This window comes from Lepus europaeus, chromosome 1, assembly GCF_033115175.1.
Source record: "Lepus europaeus isolate LE1 chromosome 1, mLepTim1.pri, whole genome shotgun sequence".
Classification (NCBI taxonomy): Eukaryota; Metazoa; Chordata; class Mammalia; order Lagomorpha; family Leporidae; genus Lepus; species Lepus europaeus.
The window spans coordinates 101,914,828-101,942,055 of NC_084827.1; the positions used below are offsets into that span (position 1 = coordinate 101,914,828).

The 27,228-nt window shown below is 40.2% G+C and overlaps 1 protein-coding gene across 2 annotated transcripts in view; it reads right to left on the reverse strand.

Annotated features, from left to right (window-relative positions):
- The window catches only part of LY75 (lymphocyte antigen 75), a 155,090-nt gene that overhangs the window by 11,524 nt on the left and 116,338 nt on the right, over positions 1-27,228 (reverse strand). For both annotated transcript variants that reach the window (XM_062187232.1, XM_062187230.1), the window contains 2 exons: positions 12,618-12,728; positions 9,270-9,386 (listed from right to left, as the gene is read on the reverse strand). In XM_062187232.1, the coding sequence (XP_062043216.1) occupies positions 9,270-9,386; positions 12,618-12,728 (228 nt within the window). The remainder of the gene's footprint in view (positions 1-9,269; positions 9,387-12,617; positions 12,729-27,228) is intronic.

Here is a 27,228-nt window from a genome sequence, read left to right on the forward strand (position 1 = left end):
AAAAAATACAAAAGATCAGTGAAACAATAAACAAAATTGACATATCACTGGCCCCAACTAACCAAAATAAAAGGCCCAAGTCAATAAAATTACATATGAAAAAGGAAATATAAAAGCAGATACCACAGAAATAAAAAGAATAATCAGGAATTACTACAAAAATCTACATACCAATGAATCAAGAAACCTAGAGGAAATGGATAGATTCCTGGACGCATACAATCTACCTAAGGTGAACCAGGAAGACACAGAAAACCTAAACAGCCAAATATCCAAGACAGAAATTGAATCAGTAATAAAGACCCTCCCAACAAAGGAAAGCCGAGGACTGGATGGCTTCACTGCTGAATTCTCCCAGACATCTAAAGAACTAACTCTAATTCTTCTCAAGCTATTAAAAAACAATTGAAAGGGAGGGAATCCCAAATTCTTTCTTTGAAGCCAGTGTCACCTTAATTCCTAAACCAGAAAAAGATACAACAGAAAAAGAAAACTACAGACCAATTTCCCTGATGAACATAGCCACAAACGTTTTCACCAAAATACTAGCCAATCAAACCCAACAGCACATCAGAAAGATCATTCAGTCGGACCAAGTAGAATTTATCCCTTGGATGCAGAGATGGCTCAACATTTGCAAATCAATGAATATAATATATCACATTAGAAAACTAAAGAATGAAAACCATATGATTATCTCAATAGATGCAGAGAAAGCATTTGATAAAATACAACATCCTTTCATAGTGAAAACTTTAAGCAAATTGGGTATAGAAGAAATATTCCTCAACACACGCAAAGCAATTTATGACAAACCCACGGGCAGTGTCCTATTGAATGGGGGAAAGTTGGAAGCATTCTCACTAAGATCCAGAACCAGAAAAGGATGCCCTCCTCACCACTGCTATTCAATATAGTCCCGGACATTTTAGCCAGAGCCATTAGGCAAGAAAAAGAAATCAAAGAGATACAAATTGGGAAGGAGGAAGCTAACTATCCCTATTTGCAGATGACAAGACTTTATATATAGGGGATCCAGAAGAGGCCATTGGAACTAATAAAAGAGTTTGGTAAAGTGGCAAGATATAAAATTAACATGCAAAAATCAATAATAGCCTTTGTGTACACAGACAATGCCATGGCTGAGAAAGATCAATCCCATTCACAATAGCTGCAAAAAAAAAGGTAAATACCTTGGAATAGATATAACCGAGGATATCAAATGTCTCTACAATGAAAATTACAAAACATTTACAAATGAATCAAAGAGAAGACGACACACATAAAAATGGAAAAATCTTCCATGTTCATAGATTGGGGGAATCAATATCATCAAAATGTCCATACTACTGAAAGCAATTTACAGATTCAATCAATACCAATCAAAATACCAAGGACATTCTTCTAAGATATAGAAAAAAAAACGATGCTGAAATTCATATGGAAACACAGGAGACCCTAAATAACTAACACAATCATACACAACAAAAAATCTAGAGGCATCACACTACCAGATGTCAAGTTATATTACAGGGCAATTATAAACAAAACAACCTTGTACACATAAAACCAGATGGATAGACCAATGGAACAGAACAGAAAGTCCAGAAATCAACTCATATATCTACAACTAACTTATCTTTGACAATGGAGCTAAAATCAATCACTGGAGCAAGGACAGTCTCTTCAACAAATGGTACTGGGAAAACTAGATCTCCACGTGCAGAAGTATGAAGCAAGACCCCTATCTTACACCTTACACAAAAATTCACTCAAAATCAATCAAAAACCTGAGAGCTGCAAGACAGCGGAATAGGAAGGGAGCACACTGATAGTCCAGGAAGACACAGTTTAATAAAAGTGGAGATACTGCAGGGTCAAGGAAGAGTAGGGGAAGAAACAGCAGAGGAAACTCTTCCGGAACTAGTGATTCACAGTGGACTTGCGTGGAGAGCGTGGGAGCCCAAGTTCTGGGCACCAGCAGCAGAATCAACACACCAGCACTGGAACGCGAGGTGAGCCGAACCTCAATAGCCTGAGACACCAGCGGGCAAGCGGAAAGAGGAGGCTAGAGGGAACGAGGCTTGAAACTCCGTGGGGAAAAGTTCACCAGGCTAACTAGAAGAGAGAGAGGAAAAAAAAAAAAAGTGACCGATACGGAGACAAGTTTCTCTTTCTCCGCTCACCTCTCAAAAGCAAGCAAGACAAAGAGCAGGCGCCATTCTGGACATATGTCATAAGCAGGGCGACCTCAGGTCTGCACCGGCCCTGAGCCTAGCAGAAAAACCTGACTCTGGGGGGGAGGGGTGAAATAACAGGAGATTAGGATCTAACTTGGCAACCCAGTGGGAGACTGCAGGAGAATTGGAGCCCACACTGAGGGCAGCAGAGATTCCCTGTGTGGTCCTTGGGAAAGAGCTTCCAATCTCTGGCTCCTGTGGGTATATCATTCGCCTGCTAACTACCTCCAATTAGGTTCAGCTGTGTGGAATTACTTCCCTTTTGAATCAAAAAAAAAAAAAAAAAAGAAAGAAAGAAAGAGAGATTTACCACGCCTAACCTGGGAGTGTCATCTTTGACACACCCTCAACCCTGAGGAACCAAACACAGCTCTCAGGCCACACTCATCTCAAGCCTCTAAGGCTCCACCGAAAGCAGACAGTCCACTTAATATAGAGCCATAGTGTAACAAGAAAAAACACCACAGTGAAGAAACCAAATATCTCCAACATGCCAAACAACAAACGCAAAAACCGAGGTAACAAGAACAAGGAAGACACTATGACGCCCCCAAATGAAAAAGACACCCCAATTCAAGATTATGAAGATGATAAGATCGAAGAAATGCAAGAAGCAGATCTCAAAAAAATTGATAAGAACATTAAGAAGTTCTCAAAAACAAATTCTTGAACTACAGAAATCCTTAATGGACAAGATAGAAAATCTCTCTCGTGAAAATGAAATATTAAGGAGGAATCAAAATGAAATGAAACAACTAGTAGAACAAGAAACTGTGATAATGACGAGAAATCATAATGAAATGAAGAATTCAATAGATCAAATGACAAACACATTAGAGAGCCTTAAAAACAGAATGGGCGAAGCAGAAGCGAGAATATCGGACTTAGAAGACAGAGAACAGGAAAGGAAACAGGCAAACCAAAGAAAAGAAGAAGAAATTAGAAATCTAAAAAATATTGTTGGGAATCTACAGGATACTATTAAAAAACCTAACATTCAGGTTCTAGCAGTTCCTGAAGGCATGGAGAGGGAGAAAGGATTAGAAGGCATTTTCAGTGACATACTAGCAGAAAATTTCCCAGGTTTGGAGAAGGAAAGAGGTATCTTAGTACAGGAAGCTTATAGAACCCCTAATAAACATGACCAAAAGAGATCCTCACCATGACACGTTGTAATCAAACTCACCACAGTGAAACATAAATAAAAGATTCTAAAATGTGCAAGAGAGAAATGTCAGACTACTCTCAGGGGATCTCCAATTAGACTCACAGCCGACTTCTCATCAGAAACCCGACAAGCTAGAAGGGAATGGCGAGACATAGACCAGGTACTAAGAGAGAAAAACTGCCAGCCCAGAATATTATATCCTGCAAAGCTCTCATTTGTGAATGAAGGTGAAATTAAGACTTTTCATAGCAAACAGAAATTGAAAGAATTTGTTGCCACTCGTCCTGCCCTGCAAAAGATGCTTAAAAATGTGTTACACACAGAAACACAGAAACATGGTCATCAATATGAAACAAGGTAAAGGAAGGAAACCTCACAGCAAAAGATCACAGGAAGCTCAATTTCTCTTTGACATAGAATTAAACTCTGATGCACTGTTAAAGCAATGTGTTAAAGTAATCTACTATGTTCTCTTGATGTCTGTTAAATTCTAATTGTTCAAAAACAGCTGAATTTTTATTAAGAGCTATGGGTTATTTAAATATGTGCTTATTTTCAAAGATTTGAATAATCACCTTGTAACAATGATCACATTTGGTCTATGTTATGTCATGATTTTAAGGAATCTTATTTCAACCAGATATTTTGGATTTTGAGCCTTCTTGGCATTCTTGACAGGCATTCAAAAAATCAAAGTTTCAAACAATCTGGACTCTAAAATTTCCAGTAAATCTTGGACTTTGGTTTTTCCAGTTTGGGCCCAACTGAAAAAATCGAAGGACCTATGTCTCTCATCTTATAGAGACTCCAACTAATCAGGCTATTTGGATTATATTAGAAGTACTGTCAAGATGTGACGTGGTACCAAATTTTAAGTTTCTTTTCTTTTTTTTTTTTTTTTTTTTTTTTGACAGGCAGAGTGGACAGTGAGAGAGAGAGACTGAGAGAAAGGTCTTCCTTTTGCAGTTGGTTTACCCTCAATGGCCGCCGCGGTAGGTGCGCTGCGGCCAGCGCACCGCGTTGATCCGATGGCAGGAGCCAGGTGCTTCTCCTGGTCTCCCGTGGGGTGCAGGACCCAACCACTTGGGCCATCCTCCACTGCACTCCCTGGCTACAGCAGAGATTTGGCCTGGAAGAGGGTCAACCGGGACAGGATCGGTGCCCCGACCGGGACTAGAACCCGGTGTGCCGGCGCCGCAAGGCGGAGGATTAGCCTAGTGAGCCGCGGCGCCGGCCCAAATTTTAAATTTCTATAATGGAAAATTCTATTAATACAAATGTTTGAGAATTAAAAAGTCTAATGATCTTGTGTTACTAGACATGATAGTTATCTTAATGAGAAAGCCCCAGAGGCCTAAAGGGTTAAATACTTGTAAAATCCTACAGGTGCTTTCAAAAATACTGTGAAGTAAGCAAGTGCCTCTTGTTGGCTGATGAGTTTATAATTTTAAACATGGCGACTTAAAGTCTTTTGTCATCCACAGTTATATATGATTTGCTGCTCATAAAACTAAAGCGTTGTTGGTTCTGTGTTTAGCTGTCCTCCTATAGGTTCCTATGGACTGTTTCCAGCCACTTCTATTGTATTCAGTACTTTGGGATGGCTCTGTAAACACTTGAAGCCAATAATGTATTAACAGTACCAACTGAGAGAAAGTATGGTTAACTGAGGTTACTAAAAACAAAAAGCAATTCAAATCAATTGGCAATCTACAAAAAGAGTTAAAGATTTTAAAAGCTATTATTAAAATTGCTATATTGGTCTATTATGTTATGTTATATGTGTGTACATATTGTATGTCCACATGGGAAAATTTTATTAAGAATTTTATTTTAATTGGCTTATAGATAAGATTGTCCATAAATTTAAGCTGCTAAAATTAATCAAAGATACATTTTAATTTGTGTGACCTGAATCTCTGCATCATATGTTTTACACTTGTTGTCAGAAAGAAACTAAAAACATTTTATATGGTTGTGCTTAAGTTTACTGGTTAAACAAACTACACCATGTTAGATATTTAAGAGGTGTTTCCAAGTACATGATTCTTAAAATTTATAGAAGGCATTGGACCTTCTGGTAAATGTTTTCTTAAGTTGTTATCTAATGGTTGAAACTATTTGCTAAGTATTCATGTAATACTGCTATTGTCAGCAAGCGATCTAGGACTTGCTCCCTCATTTCTCTATTCAAAGCCCAACTTGTTCTTTCATTTCTCTATTCTCCTCAAGGTAGGAAACTAATTCTATTATAAAGGAATCTGTAGGATGCACAATTTAATCTTTAGACCTTATAAAGGAGATGGCTAACATTTTTCTGTAATAGCATAGCCAAAATAAGAACTTAAATAATAATCTCATAGCACGAATCACTTTGCCATCAGCGAAGTAAACAGCAAGTAGAAAAAACCTCCCTTTCAGACAAAAGGGAAAGAAAGTTTTAAAGTGAGAATATAATTTTCCTCATGGGCATTGTCTACCTTAGAAAAACTACTACAGAACATGTCTGTGACTATAGACTTGTAGTTCAGGCCACCGAAGATTAGAGATGGGACACGGGCACTCCCTTGACTTGCATCCTCTGGTCTGATTTAACACAAACCAGGAGGAAAAGAAAGCTAGGCATCAGAAGCGATGGATGGCAGGACTATTAATGGCTGATCTGTACAGTGATCTACCCTCAAGGAGACCCAGCAGGCCAGTTCACTGCATTGGCTTTTGATGTGGTAAGCCTGGGCTTCAGCAGAAGTCAGCTTGTGAAGAGCCCTGGCAGCTCTGCCAAGAGTTGGATCACTGGAAATGGACCTGCCCTGGAGTCGAAGGATGCCCAGGTCAGAGCCACAGATCTTATTGGCTCTAAGCTGAAAAGCCCTTCACTCAGCCCAACTTCCAAAGTGTCCACTGCAGCTGAGGGTATGGCCAAGTAGGGTCAGCAACATTGCAGGCAGAACTGTAAATTTCTTGTTAGAGATGCCCCCTGCCTTTACCTGGCCAGCTCTTCTCCCAGGCCAGCTAAGTAATGAAAGTCAACAGAGTACCTTCCCCTAGGAGGTTCACACCTCCCTTAGGATATACCCCATGTGAAGAGATAGATAGATAGGTCTGGGCCTCTCAACTTACAAGGTCTAAAGCCCAACAGATTATTATCAAGCCCCTTCTATCAGGTTCTATTTGCCTCTCAATCAGAAAACTTACTTGTAGCTTAGACAGCACCTTTCTTAGCTCCTCTAATAATGACTCTGTCCTTTGTTCTAGACCCTGTCTAGTGCACTTGGGCCTCATTCCTTTGTAATCATAACCTCTACTCTACCACCAATGGCTCTACTCCCAACCTGTGTGTACTGATGGTCCTCTTCCCCACTTAATGCTGTATAATTGTTCAAACCTGGTAAATGCCACTTTTAGGATCATTGGTTACTATCCTCACTCTGTCTTTTATGACCTTGTCTAAATATGATCAGAGTCGGCAAACTTGGAAGGCTTCCATAGCCTTGACAACTCATGACGACAGCCTAGGGTGGTTACTGGCGCCATAAACTAGAGTGTCAATTTGTTGGGTCAACAACAGGAGCCACTGTGCACTTGCTCCTCATGTGGGATCTCTGTCCTTAATGTGCTATACATTTTGATTTAATGCTATAACCAGTACTCAAACAGTATGTTTCACTTTGTGTTTCTATGTGGGTGCAAACTGTTGAAATCTTTATACTAAATTGATCTTCTGTATATAAAGAGAATTGAAAATGAATCTTGATGTGAATGGAAGGGGAGAGGGAGCAGGAGAGGGGAGGGTTGCGGTTGGGAGGGAAGTTATGGGAGGGGAAGCCATTGTAATCCATAAGCTGTACACTGGAAATTTATATTCATTAAATAAAATTTTTAAAAAAAGACAAAAAAAATCAATCAAAAACCTAAATCTATGATCCAATACCATCAAATTATTAGAAAACATTAAGGAAACCCTGCAAGATATTGGTATAGGCAAGGAGTTCTTGGGAAGACCCCAGAGGCACAGGAAATTAAAGCCAAAATTGACAAATAGGATTATATCAAATCGAGAAGCTTCTGTACTGCAAAAGAAACACTCAGCAAAAAGAGGCAACCAAAAGAATAGGTTAAATTATTTGCAAACTATGCAACTGATAAAGGATTAATAACCACATTATATAAAGAGATCAAGAAACTCCACAACAACAAAACAAACAACCCAGTTATGAAAGGACTTAGACATTTTTCAAAAGAGGAAATTTACATTGCTAACAGACACCTGAAAAAATGTTCCGGATCACTAGCCATCAGTGAAATGCAAATCAACACCACATGATGTATCACCTCACCCCCATTAGAATGGTTTTCATACAGAAATCAACAAACAACAAATGCTGGTGAGGATTTGGGGGGAAAGGTACCCTAATCCACAGTTGTTGGGAATATAAATTGGTATATCCAATGTGGAAGACAATATGGAGATACCTCAGAAATATGAATATAACCTACCATATGACCCACCCCATTCCACTCCTAGAAATTGAATTTACCCAATGGAAATGAAATCAGCAGATGAAAGAGTTATCTGTACAACCACATTTATCGCAGCTCAGTTCACAATAGCCAAGAAGATAAGGAATCAACCCAAATGTCTGTCATCTGAAGATTGGATAAAGAAATTATCAGATATGTACAATATGGAATATTATGCCATGGTTAAAAAAAATGAAATCCTGTCATTTTAACAAAATGGATGAAACTGGAAGACATTAGGACTTAGTGAAATAAGCCAGTCCCAAAAGGACAAATAACATATTTCTCCCTGGTCTGTGGTAACTAATAGCACACTTAAAAGTAATCTATAGAAGTGGAATTAACACTTCAAGATGCAATGACTTTGAGCAGCCCTTGTCTTGATTGTTGAGGAATGATTTTTTCTTTTTTCATACTATTTGTTGAACTCTTTACTTAGTATAGAGAAAATCATATGTGGATAAAGTTAATTGAAAATAGATCTTAGTAAAAAATAAGAATGGGAATAGGAGAGGGAGGAGGATGAAGGGTGGGAATGTGGGTAGGTTGGGAAGAATCACTATGTTCCTAAAGTTGTATTTATGAAATGCATGAAGTTTGCATACTTTAAATAAGAGGTTTCGGGGAAGAGGGGGGCATAATGTCAACTGGAAGTGAAATAAATTTAGAATTTAAATTTAAAAAGATTAAAAATGACATGTTCACAATGAAAGAAGACAATTTAAAAAGGTGTCAAAGCAAAGGTTCTAGGATTAAAGAGAATGTTACTAAAGTATGTCTGGTCTAAACTTGCAGTATTAAAATTAGGAAGGGAATATATGTGAATAGGAAAATCATCACAAATCATTAGTTTCAGAGAGTTCTTAAAAAGATCCCCTGTATGTAAAGTAAAAAGCATTTTTTATGGGCAAAAAGACAAGAAAAATTTCAAATGTTAATAGTAACTTTAGTAATTTCACTCCATTTGAAAATGCATATATGTGGTTTCTAGTTTTTTATACTGATTTTAAACACATTTACATAAATATAGCTTTTATAATTCATCTATTAATTGCTGACAATAACACTAATTTTTTTACTATGCCATATTACAAAAACAGTGAGCTTAGAACCACATTTTAATCCAGAAAAGAGGCTCAATTGTGGCTCTCATTGTGAAACACTGCTGTTCAGGGAAAAGGTATGGTACGAGTAGGTGCATACTGAAATGCAGTAAATAGAGGCCACAGGCAAGCTGAATTTGAAATAGAGAATTAAAAATTCCAAAAGCCATGACTTACCACTAATAGTAAGGAAAGGAAAAGAAAGAAGTCATGTTTCACAAGATAAATGTCACTTACCATCTGTGTCATAAAACATGCCTAGTAGGATATCATCTGGGCCTTTCCATTGCTTTTTCAAAGTATCTAGTATAAAAGCATTTTCTTCTTCATTATGTATGCTTATCATATCTGCTCCTGAAATTATTTTAAAGAGAAAAAAGCCAACATATTCCAGAATCAATGAAAATCATGAGCTACTCAAAAATTATGCATTATTATTCATACAATATGTTTAAAAAGAGACCTATAAAAACTCCAATTTAATAAGGGAAAAGAAAACATTAGTACCAAAAATTTCCCCCATATACACCATGTACTGTTTAAGTAGAAAGTCACAAACTGAAGACACTTTAATAGCTCTACTATAAAGAAAAAAAATTGGTCTCAGACTGTTAAAAGGCAATTCATCCTCATAAAAAGAAATTTTAAAAATGTGTGAAAAACTCAATCTTACTGGTAAAAAGATAAAAATTGAAATAAGTAGACTTTCAGAATTGCAGATCAAATAGTGCTGGCCTTCAGAGTAGAAAAATAGGATCTAATAAGTTATTCAGAGTGAAAAATCAGTAGTCTTGGAGAGGATTTGGCAAAATACTTTAAAAATCCCATATTCTTTGACTCATCAATCCTTAACAATTCATGGTAATCACTACCTCCTAATTGGTAATCACTGGCTCTATACTCAAACAGACACAATTATTAACCCCATGTTCACAAATACAAATTTGTGTCCACGAATCACAAACAGGCCCAATCATCACGTTGTGACACTGAAACACTGGAACAACCAGTGTTAAGAGTCCTAATTAATCAGTTAAGGTTCAGCTGGATAGCTGGATAACATACGGTTACTAGGAAATATATATTCTCTATTTGCTGCCATAGAGAGACACTTTTAAAGCAAAAATGCAGATTATAAACAGTGGGCCTAGTGTTATCCCATTTTTATTTTTAAAAAGATTTATTAAAATACTTTTACATAGAAAATCTAGAAGCATAGTTATCAAAATGTTAATCATTAACTTAGGGTACTGGAATTTAGGGTGGATTTTGTTTTATTTTTGAAATATTTGCCTATGTGATCTAAATGTTCCACAGTGATCATGCATTGTGCAGGAAGAATCTTTACAAAATAAGATTGACCTTTAAAATACTTAATATTTTAATTAGTCCAAAGTCAGAATTCAGCAAGGTTCTTTCTCTGGGTCAGTTCTCTATTTTTTAAAAATGCTATGATTTTTTTTAATCAGTTCCAGCTGCTATTACCTCTTGTCTGTTAAATGTCATAGCGATTTTAATCTGTTTTACCGTAGTACTTAATTGTGAAATGTGATCAAATTGCTATTCTGGGGAAATCCTCAAGGGAAGTAAGATGGTCCTTCAAAAGTTCATAGGAAATGTAATCAAAATAGAAGTTTATTTTTGTTGTAGTAAGATTCTAAAATCCATGCATAGATTTTTGATAATACACTTCCATGAACTTTTTGAAGTACCCTCGTATATAACCAGATTATAATTTAGGCTTTTGTATCTAGAATTGAGGTGGTTTTTGTATCCTGTTCTCTGACCTTGTGGCAACCAATGGAACTTTAATGATTTTTGACACTGTAATCTAATTAAATACTTATAGACTCAAATTGTGATGTCAGGCAAATAAGACACACTTTTACTTTCTTGAACAAACAACAGCATAAATCCCCAAAGAATGCCAAGTGCTCAGGAAAACTTTTTCTTTCTTTTTTACAAGGCACTACCAGTGACATTATCTACTACGATTCAATTTGGGTCTTTAATTCTCTTTATGCCTAGTGGCATGGCTTATATACCAGAAAAAGTAAATGTTACAAAATAAGAAAAATTTTAGCATCTCATAATTACATTCTCAAATGAGTAATATTTTTTGAAAGATTTATTTATTTGAAAGGCAGAGTACAGAGAGGCAGAGGCAGAGACAGAGGCAGAGGCAGAGAGAGAGAGAGAGAGAGAGAGGTCTTCCATCTGCTGCTTCACTCCCCAAATGGCCACAACAGCGGGAGCTGTGCTGATCCAAAGCCAGGAACAAGGAGCCAGGAGCTTCTTCCAGGTCTCCAACGTGGGTGTAGGGGCCCAAGGACTTGCACCATTTTCTATGCTTTCCTGGTCATAGCAGAGCTGGACTGGAAGTGGAGCAGCTGGAACTCAATCCGCGCCCAAATGGGTTGCCAGCACTGAAGGCGTTGACTTTACCAGTTGTGCCACAGTGCAAGCCCCATGAATAATTAAAAGGAATAAATAAATACATTAGCACATCAAATAAATTGGCACAAAGTACTGGGAATATTTATATACAGTTATTTTCTGTAGCCAAATGGTAGTTTTAAGATATGATTTTGTAGGGCTGGCATTGTGGCATGGTGGGTAAAGCCACTACCAGGTATGCCAGTATCCAATTTGGGCACCGGTTTGAGTCCCAGCTGCTGCACTTCTGATCCAGCTCCCCACTACTGGTCTGGGAAGGTAGCAGAGGATGACCCAAGTATCTAGACCCCTGCCATCCATGTGGGAGACCTGGAAGAAACTCCTGGCTCCTGGCTTTGGCCTGATCCAGTCCTGGCCAATGTAGCCATCTGGGGAATGAACCAGCAGATGGAAGCTCTCTCTCTCTTTCTCTGTAACTTCCTTTCAAAAAAATAAATCTTTGGCCGGCGCCGTGGCTCAACAGGCTAATCCTCCGCCTTGCGGCGCCGGCACACCGGGTTCTAGTCCCGGTTGGGGCACCGATCCTGTCCCAGTTGCCCCTCTTCCAGGCCAGCTCTCTGCGGTGGCCCGGGAGTGCAGTGGAGGATGGCCCAAGTGCTTGGGCCCTGCACCCCATGGGAGACCAGGAGAAGCACCTGGCTCCTGCCATCGGAACAGCGCGGTGCGCCGGCCGCAGCGCGCTACCGCGGCGGCCATTAGAGGGTGAACCAACGGCAAAGGAAGACCTTTCTCTCTGCCTCTCTCTCTCTCTCACTGTCCACTCTGCCTGTCAAAAAAAAAAAAAAATCTTTTTTAGAAAAAGATATGATTTTATATGATGGTGAAGATTTTATCCAAATATAAATATTCTAGTATTTCTTATGCTTTTTTTTTATACATAGCAGTATACCAACCCTAGTCTGACTTTTTGGCCCGGTCCAGCTCCAGCCGTTGCAGCCACTTAGGGAATGAACCAGTAGATGATATATTCCCTCTCTCTCTCTGCTTGTGGCTTGTGTTGTAGAACAAAAGTTCTACATTAATTTTAAGGACCAAACTTAAAGTGAGATATGAGAACTATTTTTAAAAAGAAATCAGTGAACATCAGTAACTAACTGGGGAAAAAACAAAGAAGAGAAATTCCCTTACCATAATGAGTACACTGGTTTCTGGCATCCTCTATGCTTTCTACTTGATTGGCTTCTTGAAGAAAGATGTAACAGTTGTCTTGGAACTGAACCCAGATGGAAGAAGGACAGTCTACATGGAAACAGAAAAACACCATTCATTAACTTCAGAGTAGGAACTACATAAATTCCTGAAGATAAGGACATTAGACACTAAATTTCCCCACACACAAAAACGCAGTTTCCCTTGTTAAATCGTTGTTAAAACAAGAAATCAGTGTAATGCAAACTTGTCTCTATCCATTATACTTGTGGAAAAGAGAAATGTGGAAATGACTCTATTCTGACCAGACAGAGCAAAGCTACGGACTCAAATAAGTTTTTTTTTTTTTTTAGGAATTCAGATACATAAATTACAGCCCTCTTACCAAAGAAACAAACAAGGAAGAGAGACCATCAGAATTCCAGGCTTCTCTTTGAAGGTTGTCTTTGCAGTGTATCATTTCAAAGGTCTGAGAGTTTTAGAAGGTCTTTCCTTCAAGTGATACCCCAAAGAACAGAGAGGGGAACAAGTTGTTAGATTATGAATCGTCAGATACTTTCACACAGCTCAGAAAAGTAAGGCTGGTGTTCTGGTGAATGTCCTTAACACCTCATCAAAGGAGACTCTTCAACTTACTCCTGTCACTGAACTCTTCCTCTGCTGAGTAAGGCAGAGGGTGTCTCCATCATTTCTACCTTGGTTGTCTTTTGTTCATTAGGATGATGTGCATTTTTAAGCAAACAATCTGGAATTTTTTTTAAAAAAATTATTTATTTACTTGGAAGTCAGAGCCATTAGAGAGAGGGAAAGAGACAGAGACAGAGAGAGAGATCTTCCATCCGCTGGTTTACTCCCTAGACAGCTACAATGGCCAGGGCTAAGCCAGGCCAAAGCCAGGAGTCAAGAGCTTCATTCGGGTTCCCCTGGTGGGTGGAAGAGGCCCAAGCACTTGGGCCATCTTCTGCTGCTTTTCCCAGACCATCAGTAGGGATTGGAAGTGGAGCGAATGAGACATGAACTGGTGGCCATATGGGATGCAGGAGTAGCAGGTGGCAGCTTTACGTAGTCTGCCACAATGCCGATCCCTGGAATTTTTAATAGTTTATAAGCATAGGTATGCAAGAGCTTAATTTCACTGGCAAAAAAAAAAGAGGAAGCAGAAGAGGATTTAACTTAATCCCAGTGAATAATGGAGCACAAAGAATTAAGCTTCCATATTCTCTTAGGTTTATACAGACAAAATCTTAGTGCTCTTACCTATCTCAGTGATTTTACCTACATAGTTTTATTTCATTTTAAAAAAAACTTGCTTATTTATTTGAAAAGTAGAGCAACAGAGAGGGAAAGACATTTTCCATCTGCTGGTTCAGTCTCCAAATCCTACAACAGCCAGCATTGTGTAAGGCTGAAGCCAGAAATTAGGAACTCCACCTGGGTCTCCCACATGGGTGAGGATGCCCAAGTGCTTGAGTCATCATCTACTGCCTTCCCAGGCACATTAGCAGGAAGTTGGATCAGAAGTGGAGCAGACAGGACTTGAACTGTCACTCTGATATGGGATGCCACAGCCAAAAGCAGAGGCTACACCTGCTGTGCCACACACTGGCCCTGACACCAGCCCTACATTTTGGTGTTTAAGCTCTGTCTATATTATAACTTTAATAATAATAATAATAATAATAATAATAAAAAGCAAGTAGAAGCATGCCCTATTACAAAGATCAGAATATACCAATCAGCTATGTTAATCTAAATTTCCTGATACTCTTGGTTTTACTAAGCTCAGAATAGTTATTGCTAGCGCTTGACTTCGGTTTCTCACAGCACAGAGCACAAGGCCACCAAGTTAGATGATTTCCCAGTCCTGTGGGAATTTCTGGATAATGAGGTGTTAGCAGAAACAAAATGTTCATCATACAGATCTTGCCTTTCAAAGGAAAGCACATACTCCTTACACCACACTTCTCCTTTCCTACTGGTTAAACTGTATTAACCACTTTTAATTGTGTGGGCACTGAAACATTCTCAGAATAACAGGACAACAAAAGGGGAAGAATCCTAGGTGGAGCAGTCATATCAACTCAGATCATAATGAGAGAGAAAAATAAACTATACTGTTAAGCTATTGTTAATTCAGATCACTTTTATAGTAGCTGGACCAATAATGTAATCAATACAACATGCCACTTAAAATTATGCCAGAAGGGCCGGCATTGTGGCGCAGCAGGTTAACACCCTGGCCTGAAGCATATAGTCGCCGGTTGCCCCTCTTCCAATCCAGCTCTCTGCTGTGGCCTGGGAAAGCAGTAGAAGATGGCCCAAGTCCTTGCACCCCTGCACCCACATGGGAGACCTAGAGGGGGCTCCTGGCTCCTGACTTCGGATCAGTGCAGTTCTGGCCATTGCAGCCAACTGGGGAGTAAACCATCGGATGGAAGACCTTTCTCTTTCTCTCTCTCTGCCTCTCCTCTCTCTGTGTAATTCTGACTTTCAAATAAATAAATAAATCTTTAAAAAAGATTATGCCACAGTGTGAAATGTGAGCTTTCTCTGATCTCACTCTACCACATTTAGTGGCTAAACTATCCAAGATGTACTGGGGTAAGTGTAGATGGCCCAAGATACAATTTACTTCATTTGTAGGTGTTTTGCTTTCCTGCAGTTTTATGAAAACACTTGCATTATATGTATGATTACATTGGCTTAAAATCTGGCAAGTACCCAGAACTCTCACAGTATGGTGGCATAAAGATTAGCCAAATAGAGACATTTTGGTAACAAGCACTTTCTTTGGGAAAATGTTCACAATTAAATAATAAGGAAGAAAACCTAGCTATAAAATGGAATGCGCAGAATGGGTATTTATGGTGGGTATTTAGCTTAGTGGGATAAGATGACCACACCACATTGGAGTACCTGAGTTCCATACCTACCATTACCAACTCTGTTTCCTGACTCCAGCTTCCTGCTAATGTGGACTCTGAGAGGCAGAGGTGATGGCTCAAAGTTCCTGTCACCTACCTGGGATACTTAAATTGAATTCCCACTACCTGGCTTTGGTGTGGACTACCTCTGGACATTGTGGGCATTTAGGAAGTGAATCAGAAGATGGGAGCTTTCTCTGTTTCTCTCTCTGCCCTCCAAATAAGTAAACAAAATGGGCAATAATTTTCCAATATTCATAACACAAGAAAGTTCAAAAAGATTAAGGAGGTAGATTCAAACACCCTGAAAACAAGGCTCTTAATCCAAAACCTGTGCATGAAGCAGCTGCATCCTCGTATCCTCTTCCTGAGAAAAGCACTCAGCCATCTCAGGTGCACTATACATTTCTGCCACCTTCTTTGAAAGCCTGGCCTTTACTCAGAGGAACAATTTCCATTTCTTCGAATCCACTAACAGATCATCAAATGTTCTGTTTATCCTTTGAAGTCCAGACCTCTGTCTCTACACCTTGTCCAAGAACTCACCACTTGAATTTACTTCAGCTTTTGCCTGAAGCGACACCATACAGTTCTCTCTCCAAAGCTATCATCAGTGGTGAATGACCAGGAAGTACACAGCTTTGAAGTGAGACAGATTTGGGTTTGTGTCTTGATGGTGAGACCTTGGATAGTATATGTTATTTCTTGTGTTTCCTCATGAATAAAGGTATAATACCTGTATCTATCTCACTGGGTCATTATAAAAATTAGGAGAAATGCTGCAAAACTGTACAGCACAGTTCCCAGGGTAAAGAACTCCAAATACGGAGCTTTGAGTAACCACCTTGATTCCTGGTATCTTTCTCCCCTAGACAGTGAGCACTCTGAAAATAAGGACTGAATCTTATTGCTCTTGGGAACCCCAATACCTCAGATAGCTCTTATACTATAATAGGGACTTAAAATATTTTGCTGAGTCTTTTTCTTCATTTTTAAGTACCTTAATTATCACCTGTTCAGCATCTTAATCCCTTTCCTCTACAGGATCCATCACTTCTTCCTTGAAGCATCTTAAGTTTCTTATATCTGAATATACAATACTCTGAATTCACAACACAACTAAATTCACCTGCTGCTGAATCTAATGCCTTTACTGGTATATTGTTTAAAAGGCAAACTTTATCTTCAAAAATATATTTTATTTATTTGAAAGGAAAGAGTGACAGAGAGACAGAATCTTTCATCCGTTGGTTCACTCCCAGATGGCCAAAACGGCCAGGGCTGGGCCAAGTTGAAGCCAGGAGCCCAGAACACCATCCAGGTTTCCCATGTGGTGTCAAGGGTCCAAGTATTTGGGCCATCTTCCGCTTCTTTCCCAGGTTCATTGGCAAGAAGGTGGATCATAAGTGGAGCATCCAGGCCGGCGCCGCAGCTCAATAGGCTAATGCACATGTCATAAACAAATAGCCTGGTGTACTTTCATAAAATGGACATACCCATATAGTAATCAACAAATGAAGAAAACAAAACACAGATCCTTTTTTGGTCACCACTCCCTTCCAAAGGTAATCACCATCCTAACTTCTAACACTCCAGATTAGTTCTAACTGTTTTGAACTTTACAGTAATATAATCATACCCAATATATCCTTTTTTCAAGGTATAGTTAGTGAGTACTTGCTGGTTTTTTCTCTCATTGCTATCTGCTATTCTATAAATGTGTCCATTCTATTAAATACTTGAGGTAGTTTCTAGTTCATGACCATTACAATGAATGTTACTATGAAAATTCTATGTATGTATTCTCATCTAGAAGTGGATTACTGCCTGCTGTAGTTTGAGAAACCCCCTCCAAAACTTACATGGAAAGATAATTGCCACTGTAACATATTAGGAGATGGTGTGGGGCATTTAAGAGGTGATTATGCTTGGGGCTGGCACTGTGGCACAATGGGTTAATGCCCTGGCCTGAAGCGCCGGCATCCATATGGAGGCCGGTTCTCAACCCAGCTGTTCCACTTCCTGTCCAGCTCTCTGCTATGGCACGGGAAAGCAGAAGATGACCCAAGTCCTTGGTCCCCTGCATCCACGTGGGAGACTGGGAAGAAGCTCCTGGCTCCTTCCTGGCTTCGGATCAGCCCAGCTCCGGCCGTTATGGCCATCTGGGGAGTGAACCATCAGATGGAAGACCTCTCCTCTGTGTAATGCTGACTTTCAAATAATAAATATTAAGAGGTGATTAGGCTATGAGGCCCCATCATCAAGAATGGAAAAGCAGCAGCAGATGGCCCAAGTACCTGGGCTCATGCCACCCATACGGGAGATCTGGTTGGAGTGCCACGCTTCTGGCTTTTACCTGGCCCAGCCCTGCCAGTGTGATCATTTGAGGAGTGAACCAGAAGATGGAAAATCTTTGTCTCTCCCTCTTTGTCATTCTTTCAAATAAAAAAAAAACATTTTTTTTTTCTTCTTCTTTTTTTTTTTTTTTGACAGGCAGAGTGGACAGTGAGAGAGAGAGAGACAGAGAGAAAGGTCTTCCTTTGTGCCGTTGGTTCACCCTCCAATGGCCGCCGCGGTAGCGCGCTGCGGCCGGCGCACCGCGCTGTTCCGATGGCAGGAGCCAGGTGCTTCTCCTGGTCTCCCATGGGGTGCATAAAACCATTTTTTAAAATGTAAACGTGTACATTTCACTAATGAGAGTTTGCCATACAGAAAGAGCCCAGAAAGAGGGAATATCATAAAGCATACAGTATATGAAGGCAAGTTTCTCCCCCTATTGCCTCCCTATCTCAAGAAAATGTTATATATTGGGACAGGTTAGCAAAAACAAGCATTTCCAGAATGTAACTGAAAGTGAATGTGATAAAGGCAGAAAATCTGAAGTGCAAGCTTTGACTATTATTTTACTTTTTTCCTTTCTACTTAAAAAAAAAAACAACGCTTATTTTAATTATTAGAGAAACACCAAATGAGAGAGAATGCTCATCTGCTAGTTCACTCCTGAAATACACGCAACAGCAAAGGCTAGGCCTGACAAACCCAGAAGTCGGGAACTCAATTCAGTTTTCCCATTTGGCTGGCAGGGATCCAAATCCTTGGACCATCACTTGCTGCCTTCCTGGGTGTGCAGTAGCAGGAGAGAAGAGCCAGGACTCAAATTCAGGTAATCTTATAGCAGATGCAGGAGTCCCAAGTGGCACCTTAAACCTCTAAGCCAAATTCCCACCGTTCCTATTTTCTTTTGATTCCTTATGTTGCTCTTTTTTCTTCAGTCTTATGGAACTGAGAAAATAAAATAAAATGGAAACAGTCTCCATTACCATATTTAACAACAGCAGAAACACTTTTAAAATCATTGAAGTTCCTGAACCATGGGTTGAGAAATGCTTTCTTGTATTATTCCTAGTCAGTGCTATAGACAAAAGAATATACCAAAAATGAGTAATGTTTAAAATAGTTTGTATGAAATAAAGCCTAATAAGCACACACAAAAATTATCAACACTTAAGCAAAATTTTTACATTACTTCTTTGTACACTTGTAGTTTTTATGCCTTTTACATTAAAATGATTTCTGACCTCTAAGCTACTGATCCACGCTCACTCTTGTTTCAGTGGCAGCTCATACATCAATTCTCAGTGAAGTGTGCAACATTTACCCTCCTGAGTCTCTGGTTGCTCTGAACTTCCACTGGACATTCTATTGCCCTATGTGTGAGAACTCAGTTACCAGGTTAAAGACACTCAGGGAGTGAACCAACTAATGGGAGTTCTCTGTCTCAAATAAACTAAAAAAAAAAAAAAAAAAAAAAGAAAGAAAGAAAAAGAAAAGAAAAAAAAATCTACCCTCTCAATAGTCCTGGTACTCTGGTATGGGATGCAGGCATCTTAAAATGAGACTAAATACCTCCCCCCCCCATATATATATATATGTGTGTGTATATATATATGCTCAGTATATATGTATATATGACAGATAGTGATAATATATATTTAAGGAGTACAGTGTGGCACTTCAATACATATATATACAATGGATAAGAATAATCTTCAGCCAGATCTGAATGCCTTAAGGGCTGATTCTGAGGCCAGAGTGCTATTTAGGACATCTGCTATTCTGTGAGTATGCTGTGTATCCCGCTTCCCATGTTGGATCGTTCTCTCCCTTTTTGATTCTATCAGTTAGTATTAGCAGACACTAGTCTTGTTTGTGTGATCCCTTTGACTCTTAGACCTATCTTTGTGATCAACTGTGAACTGAAATTGATCACCTGGACTAGTGAGATGGCATTGGTACATGCCACCTTGATGGAATTGTATTGGAATCCCCTGGCACACTTCTAACTCCACCATTTGGGGCAAGTCCGATTGAGCATGTCCCAAATTGTACATCTCCTCCATCTCTTAATCCCACTCTTATATTTAACAGGGATCACTTTTCAGTTAAATTTAAACACCTAAGAATAACTGTGTGTTAATTACAGAGTTCAACCAATAGTATTAAGTAGAACAAAAAAAAATACTAAAAGGGATAAAGTATTAAATTGTACATCAACAGTCAGGACAAGGGCTGATCAAGTCACTGTTTCTCATAATGTCCATTTCACTTCACCAGGTTTCCTTTTTGGTGCTCGGTTAGTTGTCACCAATCAGGGAGAACATATGATATTTGTCCCTTTGGGACTGGCTTAATTCACTCAGCATGTTTTCCAGATTCCTCCATTTTGTTGCAAATGACTGGATTTCACTGTTTTTTACTGTTGTATAGTATTCTATAGAGTACATGTCCCATAATTTATTTATCCAGTCTACTGTTGATGGGCATTTGGGTTGATTCCAGGTCTTAGCTATTGTGAATTGAGCTGCAGTAAACATTAAGGTGCAGACAACTTTTTTGTTTGCCAATTTAATTTCCTTTGGGTAAATTCCAAGCAGTGGGATGGCTGGGTTGTATGGTAGGGTTATATTCAGGTTTCTGAGGAATCTCCAGACTGACTTCCATAGTGGCTTTATCCCCATCCTTGCCAGCATTTGTTACTTTTTTTTAAAAAATTTATTTACTTGTTTGAAAGTCAGAGTTACACAGAGAAGGAAAGGCAGAGAGAGAGAGAGAGAGAGAGAGAGAGACTGACTTCCATACACTGCTTCACTCCCGAATTGGCCTCAATGGCCAGAGCTGTGCTGATCTGGAGCCGGGAGCCAGAAGCCTCTTCTGGGTCTCCCACGTGGGTTCAGGGGCCCAAGGACTTGGGCCGTCTTCTACTGCTTTCCCAGGCCACAGCACAGAGCAGGATTGGAAGTGGAGCAGCCAGGGCTTGAACTGGTGCCCATATGGGATGCCGGCACTGCAGACAGTGGCTTGACTGCTATGCCACAGTGCCAGCCTCCATTTGTTACTTTTGATAATAGCTCTAACTGGGGTTACAATATCTTCAAGTTATTTTCTCCTTTTAATTGCATTTTTCTTTTTACTTTTGAGTTCTTTTTTTAATATCTCAAAAATTCATCTTATTGTTTGAATAGTTTGCAAATATTTTCTCTCATTCTGTATGCTGTCTCTTTAGTTTGCTTTGCTTTACTTTACAGAAACTTTTGGTTTTGATGTAATCCCATTTGTCAACTTTTGTATCCTGTGTTTTGGGATCGTATTAAAAAAAAACCTTCTCCCAGATCAATGGCTGGTAATGTTTTTACATATTTTCTTAATGCAGTTTCAAAGTTTCAGATTTTATACTTAAGTCTTTGATCCATTTTGTTTATGGTAAGAGATAGGGGTCTGTTATCTTTCTTGTGAATATGGGTACTCAATTTTCCCAGCATGATTTACTGAAGAGATTTCTCTTTCTTCAATGTATACACTTGCTGCCTGCTGAAAATCAGCTGGCTGGGGTGGGCATCTGCTACTGTAGAGGTTAAGATGCTGGTTGGCATATCCGAATCCTAGATCATAATGCTTGGTTCATGTCAAGGTCCCACCCTAATCCCAGCTCCTGGCTAATGCACACCCTGTGAAGCAGCAGCTGATGGCTTAAGAAAATGGGTCTCTGCCACTCATGTAGCTGTTGAAGTATTTGGGGAGTGATCTAGCAAACTGGAGATCTGTAAGTTTCTCTCTCTCTCAAAATTTAAAAATCAGTTGGCTGGGCCGGCGCTGTGGCTCAATAGGCTAATCCTCCGCCTTGTGACACCAGCACACCAGGTTCTAGTCCCGGTCGGGGCGCCGGATTCTGTCCCGGTTGCCCCTCTTCCAGGACAGCTCTCTGCTGTGGCCCGGGAGTGCAGTGGAGGATGGCCCAAGTGCTTGGGCCCTGCACCCGCATGGGAGACCAGGAAAAGCACCTGGCTCCTGCCATCGGATCAGCGCGGTGCGCTGGTCAAAGTGCACCAGCCGCGGAGGCCATTGGAGGGTGAACCAACGGCAAAGGAAGACCTTTCTCTCTGTCTCTCTCTCACTGTCCACTCTGCCTGTCCAAAAAAAAAAAAAAAAAAAAAAAAATCAGTTGGCTGTAAATGTGAGGATTTATTTCTGGATTCTGTTTTGTTCTACTTATTGAATGAGCCTGTTTTCATGCCAGCAGCAAGCTGCTTTGGTCACTACAGCTTTGTAGTATGTTTTTAAGTAGTAAAGTGCTTTCAGGTTTGTTCTTCTTTCTTGGCAATTCCTTCTCAGCTTCTGATTTAGGAAATTATCCTTATTTTGCCTAGGGTAGTATTCACAATATATCGCAAACCATAGGAACTATGCATAAGACCCATAGGTAGCCATTCTTCTTGGAAAGAGGCTGTGTTGTTCTCTGGTGACACAAATACATTCATATAGCCCTCATCACACCCTGCTCTACAGAGTAGCTGACTTGTTTTGTTTTCCTAATTGGACTGTTAACTGTATGACAAAAGAGACGACGTTCACCTCCCCCTTTTTTAAAACAGATATATTTATTGATTTGAAAGGCCGAGTTACAGAGAGGCAGAGGTAGAGAGAGAAAGAGAGGTCTTCAATCCACTGGTTCACTCCCCAAATGGCTGCAATGGCCAGAGCTGCGCCGATCCAAAGCCCGGTGCCAGGAGCTTCTTCTGGGTCTCCCACACAGGTGCAGAGGTTCAAGGACTTGGGCTATCTGCTGTTGCTTTCCCAGGCCATGGCACAGAGCTGGATTGAAAGTGGAGCAGCCAGGCCTTGAACCGGCACCCATATGGGATGGCAGCACTGTAGACAGTGGCTTTACCCACTAAGCCACAGTGCCAGCCCCTAACTGCACCCTTAATAAAAAGTATCCTCCTATCTTAAATCATGCCACAGGATAACATGAATAAATGTATGGCAGTACAAGGCTGTGGTTAAGTATATTAGACTGTGAAATAAAGTCTGGTTTGGACAACATGATCTTTGGTTGTTATGTAATTTTACTATGCCTCAATTTCCTGTATTTGTAAAATGAGGATAATACTAGTACCTATCTGAGGGAGAGTGATGAGAAAATTGTTCCAGGGTGCCAGGATTCCACAGTAAACAAAAAGAAATTGCTGCCTTCCTGGAGCTTATATTCTAGTTAAAGTAGATACACAAAAGCAAGGTAAAGAAGCAAAATTGTATGTTAGATGGTGTACAAGTGGTCTATTGGTATGTAACAAATTAACAGCTTAAAATGAGACCTATTATCTCCCAGTTTCTCTAGGTCAGGAATTTGGAAGCAGCTGCTTAGCTGGGTGATTCTGGCTTGGGGTCTGACATGAAGTTGTATTCAACATGTTGGCCAGAGCTGCAGAACCTAAAAACTGAAGTGGGACTGGAGGATCCGCCAGCAAAAAGTTCACTCAGACGCATGGTGAGGCCTCAGTTTCTAACCATATGGACTCATCCACAGGGGTGCCTGAGGGTCCCTATGACATGGCAGGTGGCTTCTCCCAGAGTTAGTGATTCAAACCAGAGCAAGATGCAAGCAAGATGCCTCACTGGATTATGTGCCTCACTGGATTATGTAAGGCATCATTTCCTGCTCTGTTCTTAAAAGCCCAAGAACTAGGAGCAATGATGCCCAAGGGCAAGAGAAGATGGATGTCTCCACTGAGGCAGAGAGAGTGAACCTGGCAGCCTGGGGGTTTACCCAGCACCTCAAGTGACTATATAGATAATGCCTGCCCACACTGATAAGGGTGGAATTTCTTTACGGAGCCTCTCTGACTTGAATGCTAATCTCTTTCGGAGACATCCTCACAGACACATCCAGAAATAATGCTTTATTAGTCTTGCAGGCATTCTTAAGCCTTGTCAAGCTGACACATAAAATCAGCCATCCCAATTACGCAGGTCAGCCCTATTATATGTGGGAGTGGTCTACACAAGAGTATGTGGTCATCACAGAGGCTGGCAACCACAGGAACTAGTAAGTGTTGAGAAAAACCAGAGAAGAAAGACTGAGTGTGGGGCCAGGGTTAGGGTTGCAATTTTACAATGATGTCTTGGAAAAATCTCATTACAAAGGTGATATATAAAGATCTGAAGGAGGCCGGCGCCGCGGCTCACTAGGCTAATCCTCCGCCTTGTGGCGCCAACACACCAGGTTTTAGTCCCGGTCGGGGCACCGGATTCTGTCCCGGTAGCCCCTCTTCCAGGCCAGCTCTCTGCTGTGGCCCGGGAGTGCAGTGGAGGATGGCCCAAGTGCTTGGGCCCTGCACCCCATGGGAGACCAGGAGAAGCACCTGGCTCCTCCCATCGGATCAGCGCAGTGCGCCAGCCGCAGCGCGCCTACCGCGGAGGCCATTGGAGGGTGAACCAACGGCAAAGGAAGACCTTTCTCTCTGTCTCTCTCTCACTGTCCACTCTGCCTGTAAAAAAAAAAAAAGAAAGAAAAAGATGTGAAGGAGCTGAAGGAAAAAGTCACATAGATAGATAGGTCAGGCGGAAGGAAAAGCAAACACAAGACCCCTGGCAAGGGAGATAATGAGACAATGACAATGATTAGCAACAAGACCACTGCTGAATAGCTGAATAAGTGTATGTGAGAAGAAATACTGTTTAAGGGACAGACGTCTGGCACAGCAGTTCAGAAGCCACTCAGGAACATTCACATCCTGTAATACAATGTCTGATTTGTGCTTCCATTGCAATGCACTCTGGGAGTCAGCAGAGTGTTCTAGAAGTTGGTCTCTGCTGTCCTTGTGGGAGACTGGCTATATTTCTGAGTCATGGCTTTGGGCTGACTCGACCCCAAGACTTGGAGCTATTTGGAAAGTGAATTAGCCAGACTTCTTTGTCATCTGTGTGTGTTTGTGTGTATCTCTCTCTCTGTGTTTCTCTCTTTCTTTCTCTCTTTCAAATAAGTAACAAATTAATTAATTAAAGTAGAAGATCCTTGAAAAAGAAAATAGTCTATAAAATAAAATTTTAAAATAAATTTAAAACTCTATTTTATCAAATTTGTGTATAGTTCATTTTGACTTGTCAATTTTTTCATACAAGTTGCATAATGAAAAAAAAAAAAAAAAAAAGAAGGCTATGTGCAGAAAAACAGACACCAGACTGTAGACCCTTCTCCAACACTTTCAACTGCCTTCTCCTTAGGCTCATTTCAGCATTAGCAGAAACTCGAATTGGCATGCTGCAGATCACAGTGTGTGCCCCAGAAACAGGCTTTAAGCACCATTAAGGAGATCCATCTTAGCTTGAGAAGACAAGCGTTGAAATAGAAGCTGTAGAACTCCTGGGGGAAAGCTGTTGCAGTTCCTGCATCTTGTGAGTGGAAGGCTATACTATGTTGTCTACAAAGCTAAGTATCTTTGCTATAACCCTGAAATGATTAAAAACCTACCCACAAAACTCTCTACAAAGTGACTTTCTATTGCTTTTACTTCCTCATAGCAGTCCTAAAATATAGGTTGTTATTAATAATGCAGCTAAGTGACTCTTTAGGGATTTATAATTTCATAATTCTATTAATTTAATATGTACAGAAATTTAGGAGTCTGATAAAAATTTTAAAAGCTGTACTTAACATAACTCCTAAAGTTTCTATATAGCTCTGCTGCCTAAAATTACCACGTGCTAAGTGAATAAAATGTCATAATCACAGGCATATTTTGCATGACCAGATAAATCTAATAGAACTTGCTGTTCTGTTGTAAGTTCTTCTTTTTACCCAGCAGGCACAGCACAAGAGGAAGTGATCCTTGGGACATACTTGTTCTAAATATTAACAAAGGGCAAAGATTTTCTTTTTCCTTGTCAATACTAAGACCTTTGCTCCTCTCCCGTAACGATAGCAGTAGTCATCTGCAGAGACCCAGGAAGAAGGAGAGTTGTTCATTATGTTTACTATGTATAGGATATGCACATACTATGTTTGTAGCTAGCTGTTCTAAATCCCTGACTATCCAGAAGGTTCTAAGGCTACTTTAGGCTGTGAGATCTCCCCATGTTTCAAGGAAATGGAGCTCTCTGACAGTCTCCACCTCACCTTTCCCCACCCAGCTTCCAAGATGTCCACCTCCCTCTTCTCCCTACAGACAGCTGTCATATTTACCCATAGAGGAGCATGCCAGTGCTCATCTGCAACTTTCTCATGGGACATCATTGGCCCTTTGTTTTACAGATTTGGTCCCGAGATTTATCTTCAAAATCTATAATCCACAAAAGAAATGAAATACTTAATATTTACAATGAAAAACTATGAAACTAGTTTTCAACACATATGCAAACTGTTAAAAAGTATCTCAAAAGCGAAAAAAGTCCTGAAATAATACCTAACTGTAATTCTGCTTTTTGATTGGAAGAAAAATAGACAAATTTCAAAATTTAAAAAAACACAATATTTAATCTGAAATAATTTTCCTGCAACATAGCTGTGCCATTCACACAGGTCAGAGAAAGTGACATCAAAAGATTGAAAGGATTTAATGCTTTGATTTCAATTATGAGATGAGTTCATGGGAGAGGTAACATAATCGGAAAGAAAAAAGTGAAAATTAAAAAAAAAAAAACTCCACAAGAAAGTAGAATCCCTGCTGCCTCAGGGCTCCCTCTTGGTAGGATGAGCCACACCAGAAGACACATGAACAAACAAGATGCTCTCAGAAGTACTCTGAAGATAAAACATGGAGACGTGAAAGAGAAGGCCTGTGGGGTTCAGGCACAGCCCCAGAAGGTGACCCACAAATAATGATCTGAATGATGGGGGTGGGGCATGTGGTCTGTGAAGAAGGTCCAACAGGTGTTCATGTGCTCAGAAGGTCTGTGTGGATGAAGAGAGAAAATGCAGGAAGGGTGGTAAGGTATGAGATAAGGGAGAAAGGCAGGGGTACCCAACCATGGCTGTACCTTCCAGCTGTTCAATTAGATACCTGGATTCTCATCTACAAGATGACCACAGAATGAAGATGTAGTCTAAACATGCTTCGATTCACTCCTTCCAGCTAACCCACAGGAAATCACTAACCCGATGAACACGTACTGACCATCTAGCTGGCACTGTGACGTAATGGGTAAAGTCACTGCCTACAGTGCCAGCATTCCATATGGGCGCTGGTTCAAGTCCTGGCTGCTCCACTTCCGATCCAGCTCTCTGCTCTGTCCTGGGAAAGCAGTAAAAGATGGCATGGGAGACCCAGAAGAAACTCTTGGCTTCTGGCTTTGGATTGGCGCAGCTCCTGCCATTGTGGCCATCTGTGGAG